The sequence below is a fragment of the Cajanus cajan genome, chromosome 4, assembly GCF_000230855.2.
Source record: "Cajanus cajan strain Asha chromosome 4, NIPB_CcT2T_4, whole genome shotgun sequence".
NCBI classification, from domain to species: domain Eukaryota; kingdom Viridiplantae; phylum Streptophyta; class Magnoliopsida; order Fabales; family Fabaceae; genus Cajanus; species Cajanus cajan.
In genome coordinates, this window is record NC_138520.1 from 22,632,196 (window position 1) to 22,656,283 (window position 24,088).

At 28.9% G+C, this 24,088-nt stretch overlaps 1 protein-coding gene across 1 annotated transcript; it reads left to right on the forward strand.

Annotated features, from left to right (window-relative positions):
• The first annotated feature begins 9,620 nt into the window (after nt 1-9,620).
• LOC145956762 (germin-like protein subfamily 1 member 7) lies at nt 9,621-19,300 on the forward strand. Its single transcript, XM_083072406.1, has 2 exons — nt 9,621-11,754; nt 11,869-19,300. The coding sequence occupies exons 1-2, from the start codon at nt 11,640-11,642 to the stop codon at nt 12,417-12,419; spliced, it is 666 nt and encodes a 221-aa protein (XP_082928532.1). The 5' UTR covers nt 9,621-11,639; the 3' UTR covers nt 12,420-19,300.
• Nucleotides 19,301-24,088: the final 4,788 nt, after the last annotated feature.

The following is a 24,088-nucleotide window of genomic DNA, read 5'->3' on the forward strand; positions in this document are numbered from 1 at the left end:
TACAAGTTTTAAAGATTAAATCTCTTTTTAATATTTGAAATATAAAGTAATTATTGTTTTAATTTGCTAAATTATTTTTCCTATTCAAATCTCTATATTTTTTATCTTTGTTTCATTTTAGCCTATGATGTTACCATTTCAATCATGATAAAATCATAATTTTTTTAATATAAATCTCTCATTTTGGAAGATTTTATATAAATTAGTATTATTTGAAAAATAGCTTATTTGTCATTTAACCAATTTTAATTAATTATGTCATCAAAATAAGATCTAAACTTATATAAAATGAAATAAAAAAAATGAAGTAAAACAAGAATGAAATCTAATAGCAAGTAAACCAAAATTATCCTATAATATATGTAGCAACCTCATTCGCCATGGGATAACAAAATAATTTTTTTTAATAAATATGGAGTCGTCATCAATGTTTATATTTAAAAAAAATATTAAAAAAACTACAAAATAGAAAATAGTCTATGAAAATCAAATGTTGAGTTCAGGAATCGATTACGTGTAAGGAAGGTATTAGTACCTTATAAACGTTTGTCCTAAGACGAACCTTTAATTAATTAAACAAATTATGTATAACTTATAAAATATTTATAACAATCAAATGTATTTTATTTAACTAGTGTGTTTATTTTATAAAATATTAAAATTATTATTATTATAAAAAGGAAAGATAATATTATGTATATATGTTTTTTTTTTGGCTCGACAGGAGAGACGTCCTACTCCGATGTATTTCCATGCAAAATAGAGAATCAGAATCACTTAGTTCTTTTAAAAAAGTTTTTGATAATAATTTTAAAAAAATTATTTCTTAATTTAATTTAAGATTTCTGAGTTATCTCAACTCATACATCTTAAAATATAAAATTGACAAAAATGTACACCAAAGTCAACATTTAATTTTGATTGTAATTATTGTTATTATATTTACTCGTGGCGTCAAATTATCAATTCTTAATAAATTTGTTACAATGCCTTTTAGTATTTAGTATAATGTTATGACAATATTTTTAACACTTATAAATTGTATTTTGGTTAATTTGGGAAAGGTAATTAATAAGTTGTCGCAACTTATATCTTTAAACTCTAGGATTACAAGAATGTTATATTCAAGTAATTTTTATTCGATGTTATAATTTTGAATTATTTTCTTAATGGATTATAAAATTTGACTTAAAATAAAGAACATAATTTATATCATATATTATTTTTGAGGATCTTAAGACTATCACGTTGTCACAATGTGTGTCTCAATAATTTTAGAGTTCAAAAATACGTCACGTCTAATTAATCTCCTCCTTTTTATCGAAAATAATTAACCTAATAAAGGTGAAAACTAGATATTTTTAATCTGTTGATATATTAAATCTTGTTAAAACAATTAATTAAATACTAATTATTATTAATTTGTATCTTGAATTAATGAATATACAAAATAAATGTATTTTAGTCATTACTATTACCTAATTATCTTAATATGTCATATGTAAGGAGAGAGATAATTTAAATGAGGTCATGCATATGAAGAATGGCAAAATGAAAAGTTGTAATGTACTAGAGACTCACGCTTTCTCTCGGTTAATATTTAAATGTATGACAAGGGGTGATTTTCACTTACTACATCTAATAAGAAGGAAAAGAAAAGATGAGGAACTCTAGGAGGTAATAATACATTGAAGCAAGATTGTGTGTAGAAACATATAAGAAACAGTTTTAAAATAACTTACTACAACCACATATGCTTCAAGCTTTAAATTATTATGTTAAAGAAAAATAAGGAAAATCATTTATGAAAGGAAGGTTACATCCAGAAACAATATTTTATCAAACATAAACTTATAAAAGAAGAAGATAAATATTGCATAGTTTTACTAATTAGCATGAAAAAAAGGGAAAAGTCATACCTGTACCGCGTGAACTTAGTATTTGTGAGAAGATATTGAATGAGTGAGGGATCCTAATCCGTGAAGTGAAGAAATAATGATGTTTTGTCTTTTCACTCTTTCTGCAGTTGTTTTTTGCGGTGGCGGTGGATAATAATGCTTATTGAATCATGTATATAACATATAGAGTGGCGTCGCTAACAATTGCATATAACGGGTAGCAGTAGCACTTTCCAGAGGTTAATAATTTCTTAGAGTTCAAGTCCTAACTTAACATAAGTGTAATGGAGACTTGTAAGAAAAATTATGAATATTGAATGCTATAAAAATTATATATTTTTATTATATAATTGAATTATATATATATATATATAATATTTATCATGTAGAATATTATAAAAAAAAATACTAATTTTGCTATAAATTAATTTCATTAACAAATACAATGCAAGTCCTCAACAAGACTCGGTCAATATTAAAAGTAAAAGTGTACTTCCTTTTTTTTTCTTTGAATAAGACATCAACGGTAATAAAGCTCAAACTCTAAATCTAGCCAAACACTTAATTGCTAGGTCAAACGTAAATCAATAAATATTACCTATATAATACATGATCAATTTTATTTTAACAAAAACATAAATCATAAATTCAAATAAAAAAACAAAAAACCACACACACACACACTATATATATATATAAAGAACATCTAACTATTAAGAGTTTTAAAGATGCAATGTCTTTAATGTTTGAAATATAAAGTTTTTTTTTTGTTTTGATTCGCTGAATTATTTTTTCCTGTATAGATCGATCCCTATATTTTTTTTATTCGTTTCATTTTAGCTTATGATGTTACCATTTCAATAATTATAATATTATAATTTTTTAATATAAATATCTCATATATTGGGAGATTTTATTTAGTTCATATTCTTTTTTAGTCTTATCTTTTACTTATTTTTTTTTAGTTCTTATAATTTTAAATAGAATTTTTAGTTTTTAAATTTATCTTTTATAATTATTTTTAGTTCTTGTAATTTAAGATAAGTATTTTTAATCTTTATGTTTGTAATTTTATTAAATTTTTTTAGTATCTATCATTATTTTTTTTTATAATGTTGTCTCTCGACATTTTGTGTCCTTTTCATACTCTCACCTATTATACTCATTATTAAGTCACATTTTTTATACTCTCACAAAATTAAAGACTTCTAAAACATTAACACAAAATATACTATATTACAATTTTTTTTAACAAAATGGACTAAATCACTAGTACAAAAGAGACATTTTACGTCAAAAAAAAGTCTGACGTCAATGCGGGAGACGTAAATTTACGTCGAGTGTTTTAGCCGACGTAAAATTACGTTAGACATTCTCCACGTCCGACGTAAAATAGTTGACAGACAAAAAAAAATCTCAATCCGTGAACACGTCCAAAAAATACCCAAATACTTCAATACAATCGGAGAGATAGGTTCAAAATTAAAAATGGGTTTTATCATTGTTGTTATCGTCGCTCACCGTGACCGAAAAGCACCCAAAAGTCTCATACCACCATTTTCGGAAATCGCTAGAGAAAAACCCTAACAATGTATCCTCCAACCCAATCCAATCGCTGCCACCGTCGTCATCGTTCATCGTGACCGGAAACACTCAGGTTGCGTACAAACTCTTCGTTCACTGTGACGAATGGATGTCGCTTGAACTTTCTGCACTTAAAAAACCCTCGCGCGTGCGACGAAATGAATTAGGGGAAGGGGATATAACAAGGTTTTTACATTGAACACCATGAGGTCTGACGTAAAATTTGAAATCTACGTCAAGTCTCCTTGTAGTCCGACGTAGATTAGACTTTTTACGTCGAACCTCGTGATATCTGACATAAAAAACTTGGATATAATTTCAAAAATGTCACCGCATTTTTTTTTACGTCTAATTTTTCGTTTTTCAACGAGAATACAGTGACGTAAAAAACATATATTTGTACTAGTGAATGGATTAAAAAAACTGTAAATGTAGAAATTGAAAAATCTATTTTAAAGTATAGAGACTTAAAAAGATTAAAAAAGATATAAAGATTAAAAAATTATTTTAAATTATAAAGATAAAAAGATAAAGTTAATAAAATTAGAGAAAATAAAAATATATTTTAAACTTTTATTTAAATCAATATTATTGGGCATGGAAAACACTATACTTGTCCTTTAAACTAATTTTAATTAAAATTATGTCATCATAATAAGAATTAATATTATATAAGATGAAATTATATATATATATATATATATATATATATATATATATATATATATATATATATATATATATATATATATATATATATATATATATATATGACCTAAAACAAGAAAGGCATTTAAAAGCAAGTAAACCAAAATAATTCTATATATATAAATGCATAGAATCTCCATAGACTTATGTTCCTATATTTTACAATTGCAAAATAATAGCGGAATTGAGAATCCATCCTTTGGATGTCATCATATCCCTCCATTCTAAATCAATATCAGAACCCAAATTCATAATATGTAATGTCATATAAAATCACAAACTATGATGTTACCATTTTTTTTACCGCTATAAAATTATAAACTTCTAATATATATCTATGGTATTGGATGATTTTTATTTTAAATCAATATTATTCTTAAAACATCACACTTGTCTTTTTAATTTCTATTGTATCTGTAGGGCCCGATAGTTCACTTGTTACTCCACCATAGTATGTATCTGTAGGGCCAGATAGTTTTCCACCATAGTATGATATTGTCCGCTTGCGGGCTAGTCTCTACGGGATCTCTTCTCCATCGCGAGGCACAACACTTAGGGTCTTCCCGCATCAAACCCAGCCGAACTGTTGGCTCTGATACCACTTTTAGGGCCCGATAGTTCACCTGTTACTCCACCATAGTATGATATTGTCCGCTTTGGGCTAGGCCCGCACGATTTTGTTTTTGGGCTCCTTCCCAAAAGGCCTCATACTATATGAAATGGTGGACACCTTTATAAACTAGCCAATATTCCTTCATTATACAGATGTGGGACTTGAGATGAATCCCAACAGTATCATCATAAATAAGAACAAAAATTATATAAAATTGAATAAAAAATATATATGAACTAAAACGAGAAAGATATTTAAGAGAAACAAAACCAAAGTAATCCTATATATATATATAATAAAAATAAATAAATAAAATAAAATAAAAATAAAATAAAATAAAATAAAAAACCTATAATGTTATATATTTAAATTAAGACCCGAAGCAATTGCAGCAGGCGCTGTGCAAAGTGCAAAGTGCAAAGTGCAAAGTCAAAAGATATATATTTATTAGTGATGGTTCCAATTGAAACCCAATCCCTCAAAACATTTCCATATACCAAATCACGGGTAAATTTAGAAATTTTTGAGGGTTGTTCAAAACTTCAGGTAATACATTAACCATAGACAATTTACTAAGGGAAAGTTCAACTACAGGTAATGCACTTAATGGAGGTTAAAACCTCTGGTAAGGCCAAATATAACCCTCATTAAACCCATTATTTTTCATAGTGTCTCCAATTATTTCCCCTATCCTTATGTAAGATATGTATTTCTTGTCATTAAAAAAAATCCATGTCATTAAAAAAAAAATCCAGGAAAGCTACACAATAGATATGACTAGGTCCTCGATCGATCCTTTTGCAAATCACCCTGGGTCGATCCTTATGCTAAAAAGGGAATTACACAATCAAGTAAGAAAATATAATCCCAATGAAACATGGAGAAATTCATGCCTAGTTCAATTTCTGGATTATAGTACATAATTCAACAAGAAAGTTGGAGTCATGTTAGTCAAATCCCTAACATTAGGCTAGATTTTACTTTTACTTGTATATATTAGCTAGAGAAGAAGGGAAAAAAATGATCTTCCTACAAACCAAGGAAAAAAAAAAACCTTCCTACAAATTAAGGGTGTGCAAAAAATCCAAATTGATCCAAACTGATCCACAACTGATCCGATCCACATTGAAAAATCCGATCCATTTTAAAAAAAAATCCAAACCGATCCACTTTATAAAATCGGTTCAAATATCCGATCCATTTTTACAAAATAGATTGGTTTGGTTCGGCTCGATTTTTTTAAAAAACCGATCCATATATGAGTAAAAAATGGATAACCGCACCGCACCGAACCGATCTAATTTCAAAAAAATCGATCCATATTTTAAAAAAATCAAACTGATCCACTTTATAAAAAATGGATCGGTTAACCAATCCACTTTTATAAAACGATTTGGTTTGATTTAGTTCGGATTTTTCAAAAAAACTGATCCATGAACACCTTTACTACAAATCAATAAAAAAGTCCACAATGACCGAGGTTAAAGTTTAATGATTCCTTAGAGTTCAAGTCTAAACTTACCTCTGGTGGGAGTTTGTAAGAAAAATTATGTATATTGAATATTATAAAAATTATATATTTAAAATGTTTATTTATTAAATAATTTAATTGTATAAAAAATATTTATTATGTACAATATTGTACAAATAAAATACTATTTTTTTTATAAAATTATTTGATTAACAAATATGACACAAGTCCTCAATAAAACTTGGTCAAATTCAAAATAAAAGCATATATCTTTTTATTTATTTATTTATGAATAAGATATCAACGATAATAATATAGATCAAATTCTAACTCTCATTAGTCTAATCAAACACTTAATTACTAAGCAAAACGTATCTCAACAAAAATTACATATATAATAGTTGATCGATTTATTTTAACAAAAACATAAATTATAAATTAAAATAAAAAAAATCACACATATATATATATATATATATATATATATATATATATATATATATATATATATATAACTATTGTACTATCATATATTTACTAATGTAAGAGTTTTAAAGATTTAATCTCTTTTTAATGTTTGAAATATAAAGTTGTTTTTTTTATTTTGATTCGCTGAATTATTTTTACTGACCCCTATTTTTTTCTTCTTTCGTTTCATTTTAGCTGATGTTACCATTTCAATCATTATAATATTATAAATTTTTAATATAAATATCTCATATCGAAAGATTTTATTTAAGTTCACATACTATTTTAGTCATTATATTTTACTTATTTTATCTTTTCTTATAATTTTAAATAGACATTTTTAATTTTTAAACTGATCTTTTTTAATTATATTTAATCCTTGTAATTTAAGATAAGCCTTTTTAATTTTTATGGTTTGTAATTTTATTATTTTTTAATATTTATCATTAATTTTTTTTAAAACATTGTTTTAGACACTTTGTGTCACCTATGATACATATTGCTAAGATACATTTTTTATATTCTCAGAAAATTAGAAACTTCTAAAACATCAACCCAAAATATATTATATTATAAAAAAATATTAACAAAAAGAACTAAAAGAATTAAAAAAAAAACTGTAAATATAGAAACTAAAAAAATTATTTCAAAGTATAGGGACTAAAAAGATTGAAAAAGATATAAAAATTAAAAAAATCTATTTTAAATTATAAAGAAAAAAAGATAAAGATAATAAAATTATAGAAAATAAAAATATATTTTAAATTTTTCTTTAAATCAATACTATTGGGCATGGAAAAAACTATACTGGTCAATTTAAACTAATTTTAATTAAAATTATGTCATCATAATAAGAATTAATATTATATAAGATGAAATAAATAAAAAAACATGACCTAAAAGAAGAAAGACATTTAAAAGCAAGTAAACCAAAATAATTCTATATATAAATGCATAGAATCTACCTAGAGTTATGTTCCTATACTTTGCAATTGCAAAATAATAGTGGAATTGAGAATCCATCCTTTAAATATCATCATATCTCTCCTTTCTAAATCAATATCAGCGCCCAAATTTATAAGATGTAATGTCATATAAAATGACAAACTATGATGTTACCATTTTTTTTACCGCTATAAAATTATAAACTTCTAATATATATATATATATGATATTGGATGATTTTTATTTTAAATCAATATTATTTTGAAAACATCAGACTTGTCTTTTTAATTGCTGTTAATTGTATCATCATAAATAAGAACAAAGATTATATAAAATTGAATAAAAGATATATATGAACTAAAACGAGAAAGATATTAAGTGAAACAAAACCAAAGTAATTCAATAAAAAAAAACTATAATGTTATATATTTAAATTATGACCTGAAGCAATTGCAGAGGCGCTGTGCAAAGTGCAAAGTCAAAAGATATATATTTATTAGTGATGGTTCCAATTGAGACCCAATCCCTCAAAACATTTCCATATACCAAATCACGGGTAAATTTAGCAATTTTTGAGAGTTGTTCAAAACCTCAGGTAATACATTAACCATAGACAATTTACTAAGGGAAAGTCCAACTACAGGTAATGCACTTAATGGAGGTTAAAACCTCTGGTAAGGCCAAATATAAACCTCATTAAACCTATTATTTTTCATAGTGTCTCCAATTATTTCCCCTATCCTTATGTAAGATATGTATTTCTTGTCATTAAAAAAAATCCATGTCATTAAAAAAAAATCCAGGAAAGCTACACAATAGATATGACTAGGTCCTCGATCGATCCTTTTGCAAATCACCCTGGGTCGATCCTTATGCTAAACAAGGAATTACACAATCAAGTAAGAAAATATAATCCCAATGAAACATGGAAAAATTCATGCCTAGTTCAATTTCTGGATTATAGTACATAATTCAACAAGAAAGTTGGAGTCATGTTAGTCAAATCCCTAACATTAGGCTAGATTTTACTTTTACTTGTATATATTAGCTAGAGAAGAAGGGAAAAAAATGATCTTCCTACAAACCAAGGAAAAAAAAAACCTTCCTACAAATTAAGGGTTTGCAAAAAATCCAAATTGATCCGAACTGATCCACAACTGATCCGATCCACATTGAAAAATCCGATCCATTTTAAAAAAAAATCCAAACTGATCCACTTTATAAAACTGGTTCAAATATACGATCCATTTTTACAAAATAGATTGGTTTGGTTCGGCTCGATTTTTTTAAAAAACCGATCCATATATGAGTAAAAAATGGATAACCGCACCACACCGAACCGATCTAATTTCAAAAAAATCGATCCATATTTTAAAAAAATCAAACTGATCCACTTTATAAAAAATGGATCGGTTAACCAATCCACTTTTATAAAACGATTTAGTTTGATTTAATTCGGATTTTTCAAAAAAACTGATCCATGAACATCTTTACTACAAATCAATAAAAAAGTCCACAATGACCCAGGTTAAAGTTTAATGATTCTTTAGAATTCAAGTCTAAACTTACGTGTGGTGGGAGTTTGTAAGAAAAATTATATATATTGAATATTATAAAAATTATATATTTAAAATGTTTATTTATTAAATAATTTAATTGTATAAAAAATATTTATTATGTACAATATTGTACAAATAAAATACTATTTTTTTTATAAAATTATTTGATTAACAAATATGACACAAGTCCTCAATAAAACTTGGTCAAATTCAAAATAAAAGCATATATCTTTTTATTTATTTATGAATAAGATATCAACGATAATAATATAGATCAAATTCTAACTCTCGTTAGTCTAATCAAACACTTAATTACTAAGCAAAACGTATCTCAACAAAAATTACATATATAATAGTTGATCGATTTATTTTAACAAAAACATAAATTATAAATTACAATAAAAAAAATCACATATATATATATATATATTGTACTATCATATATTTACTGATGTAAGAGTTTTAAAGATTTAATATCTTTTTAATGTTTGAAATATAAAGTTGTTTTTTTGTTTTGATTCGCTGAATTATTTTTACAGACCCCTATTTTTTCTTCTTTCGTTTCATTTTAGCTGATGTTACCATTTCAATCATTATAATATTATAAATTTTTAATATAAATATCTCATATCGAAATATTTTATTTAAGTTCACATATTTTTTAATTAGTCATTATATTTTACTTATTTAATCTTTTCTTATAATTTTAAATAGACATTTTTAATTTTTAAACTGATCTTTTTAATTATATTTAATCCTTGTAATTTAAGATAAGCCTTTTTAATTTTTATAGTTTGTAATTTTTTTTTTAATATTTATCATTAATTTTTTTTAAAACATTGTTTTAGACACTTTGTGTCTCTTTCCTACTCTCACCTATGATACATATTGCTAAGATACATTTTTTATACTCTTAGAAAATTAAAAACTTCTAAAACATCAACCCAAAATATATTATATTATAAAAAAATATTAACAAAAAGAACTAAAAGAATTAAAAAAAAACTGTAAATATGGAAACTAAAAAAATTATTTCAAAGTACAGGGACTAAAAAGATTGAAAAAGATATAAAAATTAAAAAAATCTATTTTAAATTATAAAGACAAAAAGATAAAGTTAATAAAATTATAGAAAATAAAAATATGTTTTAAATTTTTCTTTAAATCAATACTATTGGGCATGGAAAAAACTATACTTGTCAATTTAAACTAATTTTAATTAAAATTATGTCATCATAATAAGAACTAATATTATATAAGATGAAATAAAAAAAAATATGACCTAAAACAAGAAAGATATTAAAAAGCAAGTAAACCAAAATAATTCTATATATAAATGCATAGAATCTACATAGAGTTATGTTCCTATACTTTGCAATTGCAAAATAATAGTGGAATTGAGAATCCATCCTTTGAATATCATCATATCCCTCCTTTCTAAATCAATATCAGCGCCCAAATTTATAAGATGTAATGTCATATAAAATGACAAACTATGATGTTACCATTTTTTTTTACCGCTATAAAATTATAAACTTCTAATATATATCTATGATATTGGATGATTTTTATTTTAAATCAATATTATTCTTAAAACATCAGACTTGTCTTTTTAATTTCTATTGTATCATCATAAATAAGAACAAAGATTATATAAAATTGAATAAAAAATATATATGAACTAAAACGAGAAAGATATTTAAGAGAAACAAAACCAAAGTAATCCTATATATATAAAAAAAAATAAAAATAAAAATAAAAATAAAAATAAATAAATAAATAAATAAATAAAACTATAATGTTATATATTTAAATTATGACCTGAAGCAATTGCAGCAGGGCGCTGTGCAAAGTGCAAAGTCAAAAGATATATATTTATTAGTGATGGTTCCAATTGAGACCCAATCCCTCAAAACATTTCCATATACCAAGGGCTTTGGATGACCATGTTTAATCTTACAACAGTAACAAGAAGCCAATAGAAGATGAGTTACGAAAACAATAAACAATTTAAAAACATTAAACTATTATTGTCAAATCAAGTCTGAAAAATTGGGACAAAGTCTTAATTGAACTTTGACTCAGTTAAGGAGCTTCCCATTATAAAATAATGTTAGGAATGGGTACAAAGTCAAGGTAATATATCAAAACACTTGCCTTTTCATTTTCTTGCGGAACATCTGCTTAATTAGTCTACTCTTTGATCAAGTAGGCATTAGTCGTTAAGGAATGGTTCATCATCAAATAAAGAATTCATGAGGGAAAAGATGAACTGCAAACCAATTCAATGCTTCGTCATTATAAATAGCAAGCTTCACAAGAATCAAAATTCAATTCTCACAAGCGATTACATATATACAGCACAATCAATCATTCAAGACTATTAGGAAAATATGAAGGTTGCTTACTTCATTGTTGCTATCTTGGCTTTGACATCCTCCGTTGTCTCAGCCTATGACCCAAGTCCTCTGCAATATTTTTGCGTGGCAGTGAAAGAAACTGACGGTGGTATGTACAAATTAACATTCCTTACAACTCAAATTCTAAGAGCTTGTTAATTTCATGATATATATATATTATAATTTACTTTTTTAATTAAAACTCTTGCTTGTTAATATGCAGTGTTTGTGAATGGAAAGTTCTGCAAAGATCCCAAACTTGTGAAAGCTGAAGATTTCTTCCAACACGTCGAACCTGGAAAAACTGACAATCCATTGGGTTCACACGTGACTCCTGTATTTGTTGATCAACTTCCAGGGCTAAACACACTTGGCATATCTTTGGCTCGCATAGATTTTGCACCAAAGGGTTTAAACCCTCCTCACACTCACCCTCGTGGCACAGAAATTCTTATAGTCCTTGAGGGAACTCTCTACGTTGGATTTGTGTCATCCAATCAAGATGGAAATCGTCTCTTTACTAAAGTGCTAAATAAGGGCGATGTGTTTGTGTTCCCAATTGGTCTCGTTCATTTTCAATTGAATGTGGGGTATGGAAATGCAGTTGCCATTGCTGCTCTTAGCAGTCAAAATCCAGGAACTATCACTATCGCAAATGCTTTGTTTAAAGCTACTCCACCTATTTCTACAGAGGTTTTAACCAAAGCTTTCCAGGTGGACAAGAAGACAATTGAGTATCTTCTAAAGCAATCTTGGTATGACAACAACAACTAATTTCGAAGTGTCAATTATTTTGATTGGATAAGTGTCTTCAGTGTGTTTTTACCATCTCCAACTAATTATTATTGTAATAAGTATGTTGTTATATATGAGTTATATTGATATATTCTTCCTCTCTAGTGGATATTTTGGTTTAAATAAATTGATCGATATATTGATTTAACATAAGAAATTCTTTAAGGTACTTGTTCAATTTAACTTTTCTAGGTTGTGGGTGTTCTTATTTACCTTGATTTACTAAAAAAACCACGATAATACTCCATGGCCAAATTCGATATCTATTTGGTAGGATTCAAGGTTTTTCAACAAATTCTATTCTTGCAAAAAGATGATTCCTTATCATCATGATTTGAAACAAATAATAATCACTAATTCTTTTGTGATTTTTAAGTCTTTGATTTTTAATCCTTCAAATATTTTAGATTAAAAATAATCAATATTTTTTTTGTTGTTGATAATCTTGATCGTGAGTTTGTGCGTTGTTTTTGAAAATTGATAGAAACGAGTAATTTAATGAGAAAATGACATGAAAAATACTGGAATTGGTTGATACAAGTGATAACAACTTATATCCCTATCCCTTGATCAAATTGTCCTAAGTTTGAATCCCCACCTTGGGTTTTGAATAGAGTATATTGGAAAGGGAATACTCATTTTGTGTATAATCATGAATCTCGATTTAGATCACTACTTCTGATAGCGGATACTTTGTACCAATATCATGGTTAAAAACACAAAAAGAAAATAACATGGAGCATTGAACAAGATTTAGTGTTATGTTATTAATTAATTAAAATATATAACCAAGTTTATATCAAGTCAATAACATCTATCTCCAAAACCAAAAGGTCATCCCCATTTTATCAATCCTCCAACTAAGAATTCTCAATTTTTTTAAGTTGTGGTCCTTACTCGATTCTTCCAACGGCTGGGTGTCCTAATATATCGCATTTTCTTCCAAGGCATTTATAGGGCTAGTGATCAGTACTGCACCCAAGTTTAACTGATTCATTATTGTCGAGTTCGATTGATCACATTTTAAAACCTCTAGGGTCTTTCGAAAAGATTGATCTAGATCCTATATAACCTTTGGATTAAAGAACTCCCCATGTCCTCTGTCTACCAACATGGTGATAGTCTCCAAAGTTTGTTTCATTTTCTTGATGACCTTGTTTGTCGAAGCCTCCTCTTCAAGGTTCAAATTAGACCACTTCTTGGAGTCTTCGATAATAGTTCATTTCTTTTATGGCTTATATGATCCACCTTAGCATATGTGGATGGTTTTGATCGTTTTGCTAATATGAACTTCCTCATTATGAACGGTGATACAAATAGTATTTATCATGTTTTCCACGTGGAATTTAACAACCCGTTTCTTTTGTTAAGGTAAGAGATCATAGGTGACCTTCAAGCCGACTTTTGCTACTTGAATATGTTGTCTTAAGTCCTCAAATTATTAGTAGTCCTCCATGTTTGTCTTAGCTTGCCGCATGGCGATTAACTCTTGGCCAATGATTCTTTTTGGTTTAGGTATCACATCAATAAATGTTACATATAATAAAATATAAAAAAGTGTCACTATAGATACAAAATATATAAGCATAAATTTATTTGACATATAACTTCACAGAATTTTAGTATTAATTTTGAATGAGATTTAACAACATATATTATGTGGCACTATAGTTTATACCTACACTTTTTAATAATATATCAACATATATTGTATCTATAATAGGTAAAAGTAATTTTTAGTGAGAAGTATTATATCATTACAGTTTGTATTACTATATGACAAATTTTTTGTGGTATAAATCTTGTGGTCGATGGAAGCATTGTGTGGAACCCAAATCCCCCTTTTATCCAGCATTTGTATTTGGTAAATACTAATGTTTTTTTTGACTATTTTAAGGAATTTTCGATTTTACCACCTTTTCTCTTCACACATATTTCGCTTTGTCTTTAGAGGTGATCAAAACCATGTTAATGTCCAATTTGGGGAAAGGATCATTATCCACAGCCATGCCAATAGTACCTTTTTCAACTAGCTTGAAGCAACCTTGTTTCAAATCCTTATGTATAGCTTTTCAAAATAGTATGCAATTTGTTGTAAGATGGCTATATGTTGTGCCACTTACAATAATTTTTACCCATCAATTCTTTTGTTGATGGCATTTAATGGTTTTTCTTTATCCAAATTTTGGTGATCTTTTAACAAATGATCAAATATTTGTTCAACCTTCATAATGTCGAAATCGTATTTGGCTTTTTTATCAGTTGATACTCCTGTGCCACTCTGTGCCACTAGCCCTTATTTAAGTTAGGGATACATGTTATCGATTATCATTAAAACACATTCATTTCTAGTAGTTGTATTGAGGGATGACTTCCCATTTTTCAAAATCTCAAAATGAAATTCCCAACCAATTCATCCACCATTTGTATGGTGCTCATTAAGTCGACAGTCATGACTTTTAATTGTGGCTGATAAAATCAATCATGAACACAATATTCACATATTGGAAAGATTTTACACTAAATTGGGGGTAGATTCAGGTATCATGTAAAAGTTACTCCTATAAGTAACAAAGGAAATAGTTGGAGTTTATTTTTGGCTAGCTTCTTTACATTGTTCAATGCAATGGCCTACACTTTCTATAGTGGACTTGCCATCCTCTCCTAAAAAGGTGGCAAAACCTAAGGTATTGAATTCTTTTGCAAGCCATATTATCCTATCCACCCACTTTAGGTACAGTTTCTTGTACATCATCCTCTCTAAAGGTTTGAGTTCGAACTAAATCATTTCCTCACAGTTTCGGCTATGATCTTGATATCAATAAAAGATGTTGACATCACCTTTGTAGGTGGATAGCCAAATTAGCCTATTGTACTTTGTCCAACACATAACTCATTATAGATCCCTTCCCCATTTTTTTTTTGTAACCTCTTTCAACTTTTTGATAAGGAGGCAAACCATTATTTTCAAAAGCATTGGTTCGGCTATGATCTTGATATCAATAAATATGCGATTTTCTTTTGACTTATACAAACCAATCAAAGAGCACTACTAGAAAATTGCAAAATAGCGACCGAAATTAGCGACCAAAATTTATCAGTCGTTATTTAGCGACTGATTTAGCGACCGATTATGAAAAATCAAAATAGCGACCGGTTTAGCGACCAAAATAAGTCGTCACTAGAAAATCGGTCACTATTTCGGTCACTAAATAAATTTTTTTGATTTTTTAGCGATGGAATTAAATTCGGTCGCTAAATTATAAATTTTGATTTTTTTTAGCAACGAAATTAAATTCGGTCTCTATTTCAGTCGCTAAATTATAAATTTTGATTTTTTTAGCGACGGAATTTAATTCGGTCGCTAAATATTAGTTAAAATTAGCGACGAAATTGAATTCGGTCGCTAAATAGTAGTTGAATTTAGCGACAGAATTGAATTCGGTCGCTATTTCGATCGCTAAAGTATAAATTTTTATTTTTTTAGCGACCAAATTTAATTCGGTTGCTAAATAATAGTTAAAATTAGCGACGAAGTTGAATTTCGTCGCTAAAACGTAGTTAAATTTAGCGACGGAATTAAATTTGGTCGTTATTTCAGTCGCTAAATTATAAATTTTGATTTTTTTTAGCGACGAAATTGAATTTGGTCGCTAAATAATAGTTAAAATTAGCGACGGAATTGAATTCAGTCGCTAAATAGTAGTTAAATTTAGTAATGGAATTGAATTCGGTCGCTAAGTATTATTTAAAATTAGCAACCGAATTCAATTCGGTCGCTATTTCGGTCGCTAAATTAGAAATTTTGATTTTTTAGCGACGAAATTTAATTCGGTCCCTAAATCCGAAATTTTGATTTTTTTAGCGACGAAATTAAATTCGGTTGCTAAATATTAGTTAAAATTAGTGACGAAATTGAATTCGGTCTCTAAATAAGAAATTTTGATTTTTTTAGCGACATAATTAAATTCAATCGCTAAATATTAGTTACAATTAGCGATGTAGTTTTATTCGGTTGCTAAATATTAGTTAAAATTAGCAACGGAATTCTATTTGGTACCTAAATATTAGTTAAAGTTAGCGACAAAATTCTATTCGGTCACTATGTAAAACTTAAAAAAAGTATAAATTGCTTAAAAGTGATGATAATATTTTTGTTGAGTATCGATCCCATTTTCTTTTTTTTTTTTGTAAGAGCAAGACATTAATTTATATTAAACAAAATATTTATATGCACTCCTACATAATTAATACCAATAGTTATTTATGTGAAAAAATATTTAGAGGTTTTTTTTTTACGATTGGATTTTTAGGCAGTTTTTTAATTAGAGTATATGAATTTTAAAATTTCTTATTTATTTTGATCCATATTTATAATATATATTTCTAACTTATGATAACGTTATTTTTAAATAAATTTTTATATTTAAATTTTAAATTAGTATTTTATTAATGGTTGATAATTAGAAAATAAAACAAGGATAAATACATTTTTTTGATTTTATATCTTAGATTTAAGATAAATAAATATATTAAGTTAATTAATAATTTATTTAAAATATTAAAATTTAATTTATAAAAATGATATTTTAAAAGAGAAGGGTTATAATAACATTGGTGTAACTTTTACTAAGTATTACATCGCTCAATAACTTTATATTAAATGTGAATTTTATAAATTTATCCGTTAGATTGAAAGTTTTTTACTCTTAGATCATATATACAAAATCTTATATGAATTCAAGATGATTTGATACTTCATTCTTGTAAAACAAAATTGAAGTAATATATTCATTTCAAATAAAATATGAGCACTTTGATTACTTTTAAGTTCTTGTTTAATTTTAAAAAAAATTAATATAAACATATAAAGTGATATGAACTTTCAATCTATCAGTTGGATTTACAAAATTCACATTTAATATAAATTTATTGAGCGGTGTAATACTTAGTATAAAAGTTATACCAGTGTTATTATAACCATTCTCATTTTAAAATATATAAATTATTACTTAAACTTTTAAATTTATAATAAATAATTTAAATTGTATCATAAAATTAATTTTAAATAGAAATAAGTAGATTGTTAATTATAAAAGTAAGTATATATATAAATAAAGATTAACTAAGTATAATATAATTATTATTATTAGTAATATAATTATTATATATATTATTATATATTTATAACGGTCCAAATATACCAAAATGATAAGGATCCAAAAATAATATAAATATGAGATTGGATAGTTGAGGATGACTTAAATGAATTAATTTGTACTACTTATACTAACAACATGCATTTGGTTTTCGGTAGCTTATCTCATAAGAACTTCACAGTTAAGCGTGCTTGACTTGGAATAATGTAGGGATGGGTGACCTTCTGAGAAGTTTTCAAAAATTGTGTAATTAAGGACAAAACATGCTAAAAACTTAAGTATTGTGAAATAAAATCCTTAAGAGGCCAAATATGAGTGGTTCATAGCGACCAAATTTGCGACGTCTATAAAATTTAATAAAATAAAAAATAAATATTTAGCGACCGATTTAGCGACTGATTTATTCAGTCACTAATTTGGTCTCATACACTTCAATCATTTCAACCATTTAGCGACCGAAATTTTTGGTCGCTAAATAGCGACCGAAAATTTTTCAGTCGCTAAATAGCTTAGCGACCAGGGTTTTAGCGACTGATTAAATTCGGTCCCTAATTCGGTCGCTAAAGTAAATAGCGACTGATTTTTGCAATTTAGCGACTGATTTTGGTAGTCGCTAAATTGCATATTTTTTGTAGTGAGGTAGATTAGGTCAATGACACTTTATAAATAGATAGGTTAAATTATTCATATTATACACATATTTCTAAGAGAGAATCAAAAAGAGGTCTCTAAGGGTTTTTTGTGGGAGGCACAAAACCCTAACTCTATCCACCCATGGCTAGCACCAAAGTCATGCCCTCTATGTTTCTCATGTGATTTTCGTAGAGTGTCCATACCCTTTGGTGCTTAGTGATGGCATTTTTCCTTCAACCACATAGAGGAATCTTCAAAATCGATATAAATCATGCTACAAAGATAAAATTTTAACCATTAGCATGATTCTAGGCAATGTGTGATCCATGGAAAGGAGGTTTTTCACTCATGGTTTCTTCTTTTAATTAAATTTTATTTTGAAAATTACCTTGAAATCCCAACAGTTTCATGCTATGAAACCAATTAGGCAAAATCAAATTTGGCAAGTTTAAAGGTTTCCATATAACCTAATGAAGCAACCCAAACTTTTGGTACTCAGAGATGTTGTCTTTTGATCCAACTGTGTGAAGCATAGCTTGTTTATAACCTACTAGTAGATCTTAGCTTCCTTGGTGAGTTTGGCATACGTTAGCTCCCTCTTAGAATTGGCACCCATCAAGGCTTCATAGATCGTGTCCTAACCATCATAGTTAGAGGCCTAATCATGGTCGTATATGTTCTCGACCGTTTCACAACCAATCGTCATAGCCATAATAATGCTATGGTGTACTATGTTGCTATGATTAATGAATCTTATTGTAGAAAGTTGAAATAAAGTATGTTAAGATGATTTATGATGAATTGGATAACTTTCCGAGCATTGTATAATTTTTGTTGAATAAGTAAAGATGTTGTGTTAAGCTGAGTTGTGCTAAAATGTTGCATGATGAATGTTGTTGAGTTGTATTGTTATACTTAGGACTAGAGAAGAAAGTATTATTTTTTCAAAGTTAAAATATTTCATTATGTGGATGTGTTGTGATGCTCTAAAAAATCTAATGCTAAAACACCTTTCTTGAGTAAGTTGCCTCTTGAAGTGGAGTGTTGAGTATCCTCTAGATCCTTAGATTATGTAGTATGGGAGCAAGGTTAAGCCATACTGCTAATGAAGTGAACAATTAAGTAATGTGTGAAGTCGAGGGCTAAAATCCTTAATTGATTATTGTAAAGGTGTTCAATATTTGGAGGGTAGTCCATGTGTTAATTCCAATGTTGGCCTTTGCTTGGACTTTATAAAGGAATGTGAAATTTCAACATATGTGTCATTAGAACTTATTGTCCAATAGACAAATAAATCATTCATTCATCATATAGTACAAAATGTGTTTGTCCAACATATGAACAAATCAGGACACATGATAATCATTCTAATGTATTTATTTTCTATGATTTGAATGTTTTATGATGATTATTGAGTTTAGTCAAGCTAAATTTTGTCTCTTTAAAAAATCCTTCATTAATGAAACAAATAATAATCACTAAAGAAACCACGATAATACTCCATGGCCAAATTCAATATCTACTTAGTAGGATTCAAGGTTTTTCAAATAATTTTTGTCTTGCAAAAAGATGATTCCTTATCATCATGATTTGAAACAAATAATAATCACTAATTCTTTTGTGATCTTAAGTCTTTGATTTTTAATCTTTCAAATATTTTTGATAAAAAATAATCAATTTTTTTTTATTGTTGATAATCTTGTTCGTGATTTTGTGTGTTGTTTGTGACACCCTTTACCCTACATACCATAATACAAATAACAGAAATTGAATAGCATAATTATTTCAAAATTGAAATACCAAACATGTTTAAATAGAAGGTACTACATTCATAAACTTAACCAATATTTTACTCAGTAGAATTACAAAGGAATAATATAAGGTCTCGCTGAATAATTTAATAAAACATCCTAATCTATCCTATCTATACCCCGATGTCACATGTCCTATCAGGGCAAGTCTCAACAGTGAAGCCTAAACTTCATCACCAACATTCTCAGCCTCATGCTAGTAATCACATGTAAGACAATAAAAAAAAACAACACAAAAAAGGGAGTGAGAAACATCTCACTCTGGCTCATAGTGTAGAAATATATACTAGATAACCAAACACAAACAAAAAAGATATAACATAGATAAATTGATAGTAATATCATCTCTCACTCATCCAAGACATAAAACATCACTTTATCATATAACATTAAAATACATAAGTATGGACACAAACTACATATTATCATGCATGTGGCACCAGTAACATATCACATGACATATTACCGCTATCAATACACGAAGAGTAGTCTAGGAGTACTTGTCGGGTCACACCTTCTACGCACTCTCACTAGAAGGACATACTACCAGAGTCTCGTCATGATAGCTAAGTCGCGCAAGATACATCCCATGCACACAATGGGCAAGACTGGGACTTATAAACCAAGCTATCCCCAAGGATTGATCCCCAAAGCTTTTACACTAGAGGGCCTTCTCTGGCGGTGTATTCCATATCGTACCCATAAAACATTTATGCAAATGATGCATGTCAATCAAGACTCTATGCATTCTCATATCACATTATCATGTCTCATTATCATCATGTCTTATATTCACATTATCATTTCTCATGGTCATATCACATTATCACATTTCATCATCGTATTTCATTATCACATTTCATTCACAATTTTCACAAAGCACTTTATTCCGTATTAAAAATCATCTATTTGCAAAATTAACTACATATTTATACATCTTATACAATAAGGAATACAACAGAACAATAAGAAGGTAAAATATAAATTATTGAAAATATGCCTATTTCTCATAGGGTTCTCTCAAGAACTCACAGAGCACTCTAATTCATACAATAAGCATCTTATCATATAATTGTCTCTTACAATTACAAATGCATTCCCTTAGGATTTTCCATAGGAACCCATAGAGATATTAAAATTATACATTTATTTTTAAATAACAACAAACATAGGATTGGTGATGGAAAACTTGTTGGAGAATCCGGATTGATGTGAATCCTCTTCAAGTTCCTCCCTAGATCTTTGGCTCCTTGATTCTTCTTAAGCTTTGCTAAGGTCTCTAATGGAGGTAGAGACCTTAGAACCACCACGATTTGGTGGAGAACTCTCCCAAGAGACGCCACTCCTTGATGAAGAGATAAGTCTCTTCAATTCTCACCACACTCTTCTAGTGAAGGGATAAGAGAATTGGATGAATATCAAAGAGATTTAGGGACTTTTAGAAGAGAGAAATCTGAACAATTCTTCAGAAAAAAAATTTCAATATCTCAAAAAGTGTTTTACAATGAAGGAAAAACGAAAATATAGGAGTAAGAAGCTTGGAGAACAAGCTAGCCTTAACCATGGTTCACTAGGAACCATGGTAAGGTCTAGCTAACCATCCATGGTCTAGAGGCTTGGAGAGCAAGCTACTCACTTAGCTTGCTTGGTAAGAAAGCTAAGGAGAAGCTTGTGCTTCAAGCTTCTAAGCTTGAGTGTGAACTGTAACAGCCCAATTTTCATTGGGCCGTAGGCCCAATTCGTTGCCCAGAATGGGCCGTTTCAAAAGTGAAATGGGCCGTTCTGGAATAAGTTAAAGGCCCAAATTTTGAGAATCAGAACGGGCCGTTCTGGAGGGAGAACGGGTCATTCAAGTTTGGAGAACGGGCCGTTCCAGAGGGAGAACGGGCCGTTCTGGTTTGGAGAACGGGTCGTTCCGGAGGGAGAACGGGCCGTTCTGCTGGGATTGGGAACGGGCCGTTCTGGTTTTGGAACGGGCCGTTCCAGTTCAAAAATTTGCGTAGGTTTGAAGGGCCTAGAACAGGCCGTTCCGATTTTGGAACGGGCCGTAGTGGTAGGTGGGCGAAAAATCCTATAAATAGGCCTCAAATCCTCTCATTTCTACACACCTCTCATTCTCACTCTCTCTTCTCTTCTGTTCTCTCTTTCGTTCCTCTTCCTCTCTCTGAAGACCAAGAGGAACTCACAGGATGAGGTTCTGTCCCAGATTTAGTTCCGATCCTTGTTTAAGGAAAAAAAGGAGGTTCTGGCCGAGTTCCTATTTATCCAGGTACGAGGGAAAAGGAGATTATTTATATGTAGAGTTACATGAGGAAATTGGGTAGAGGAAGAGCCTTTAGGGTTATGAATAATTTTATAATTATTTATGTTTGGAGAATTAATTATCTTATGTGATTCTATATATATTTAGGATTACGAATATATGTTTAACTTGTAAAAATGATGTTCTGGGAGAGAGAACGAAATTATAGAAAAGTTCCTGTAAGTTAGGTTGTGAAAAATTGGATTATTTCTGTTTGAGAAATTGAGGATCCCATTAGATTCTGTATGTGTTGAGGATTATAGATATGCTAATAATTTGTAAGAATGGTGATCTGAGAGGGAGAACGAAATTGTAGAAAAGTGTCTGTGAGTTAGGTTTTGGAACAATTGAGGATTTTACTGTTTACGTTAAAATTATATTAAATTGATAATTCTGTTGTTTGTTATATTAGTTTATGAATGTTATTGTTATATTATTTGATGATCTAGATGATGAATTACTTGAGGGGTATGTGAATCACCATTTTGTGTGGATTGTGTATATATTGTGGCATTGAGATGTGGATGGATTGTGTATATATTGTGGAATTGAGATGTGGATGTGGATGTGGATGTGGATGTGGATGTGGATGTGAATGTGAATGTGAATGTGAATGAGATGTGATTGTGGTTCTTCACACCTATGACCAGGGGTGAGCACGACCCGAGATTGTTACATGAGTATCGTGACCTTGGTTAACATGTCAGGGGTGAGCACGACCCTAGGTTAGGGATAACGTGACCTTGGCACAGTGTTATATCAGGGGTGAACACGGCTCTGGATTGTTACATGAGTATCGTGACCTTGGTTAACATGTCAGGGGTGAGCACGGCCCTGGAATAGGGATAACGTGACCTTGGCACAGTGTTATATCAGGGGTGAGCACGGCTTTGGATTGTTACGTGGGTATCGTGACCTTGGTTAACATGTCAAGGGTGAGCACGGCCCTGGGATAGGGATAACGTGACCTTGGCACAGTGTTATATCAAGGGTGAGCTTGACCTGAGATTGTTAAATGGGTAGCGTGACCTTGGCATAGTGTGAAGTGCAAGATTTGTGATGATTGGTGTGATTGAGAATTATGACGTGATGACGATGTATGATTGATTGAAATACGATATGTTGAAATATTTATGAATATTTAGTTATAATGAGATAATATGTTGTGTTTTCTTATGTGCTATATATATAGATGTTTTCTTTTCTCACCGTGAGATTTGTGGATATTTTAGGTGAGGAAGATCCGGCTACGAGTGACATCTAGAATGCTAACGGTTGAGTTGTGGTTATGCTCTGATATTGTGACATCGGGGCAGAGGATTTTCTTTAGGACATAGATTGTTATATGAAATTAGAATTGTAAATATTATTTTTGAAAATCATTTGTAAACTCTCACGTTTCATTTTTATCGTTGTGGTTATTGAAGAACAATTTTGAAGATTCTCATGTGAACCCTTTTACCGAAATTGAAAATTGTTTTTGTTAAGTTTTCATTATTACAATATATGTGTTGGGGTAGTAAGGGTGTCACATTTAGTGGTATCAGAGCAGGTCGATCCAATCGGCCGTGAGTTGTGAGTCTACTAGGCTTGTTCGATAGATGAATGATGGAATGCATTGAGTGTGAAGCTTATTGATGTGCTAATGTGATGATTGATTAGGTTGTTGTTATTTATTTATGTGCATTATGTTCTCAGGATTTGTCTTTTAGACATGATATAACTTAATGATGCTATTTTTGA

Coding starts and splice junctions, on each gene's coding strand:
- LOC145956762 (XM_083072406.1), top strand. CDS start 11,640: ATGAAGGTTGCTTACTTCATTGTTGCTATCTTGGCTTTGACATCCTCC. Junction 11,755..11,868: donor AGTGAAAGAAACTGACGGTG/GTATGTACAAAT, acceptor GTTAATATGCAG/TGTTTGTGAATGGAAAGTTC.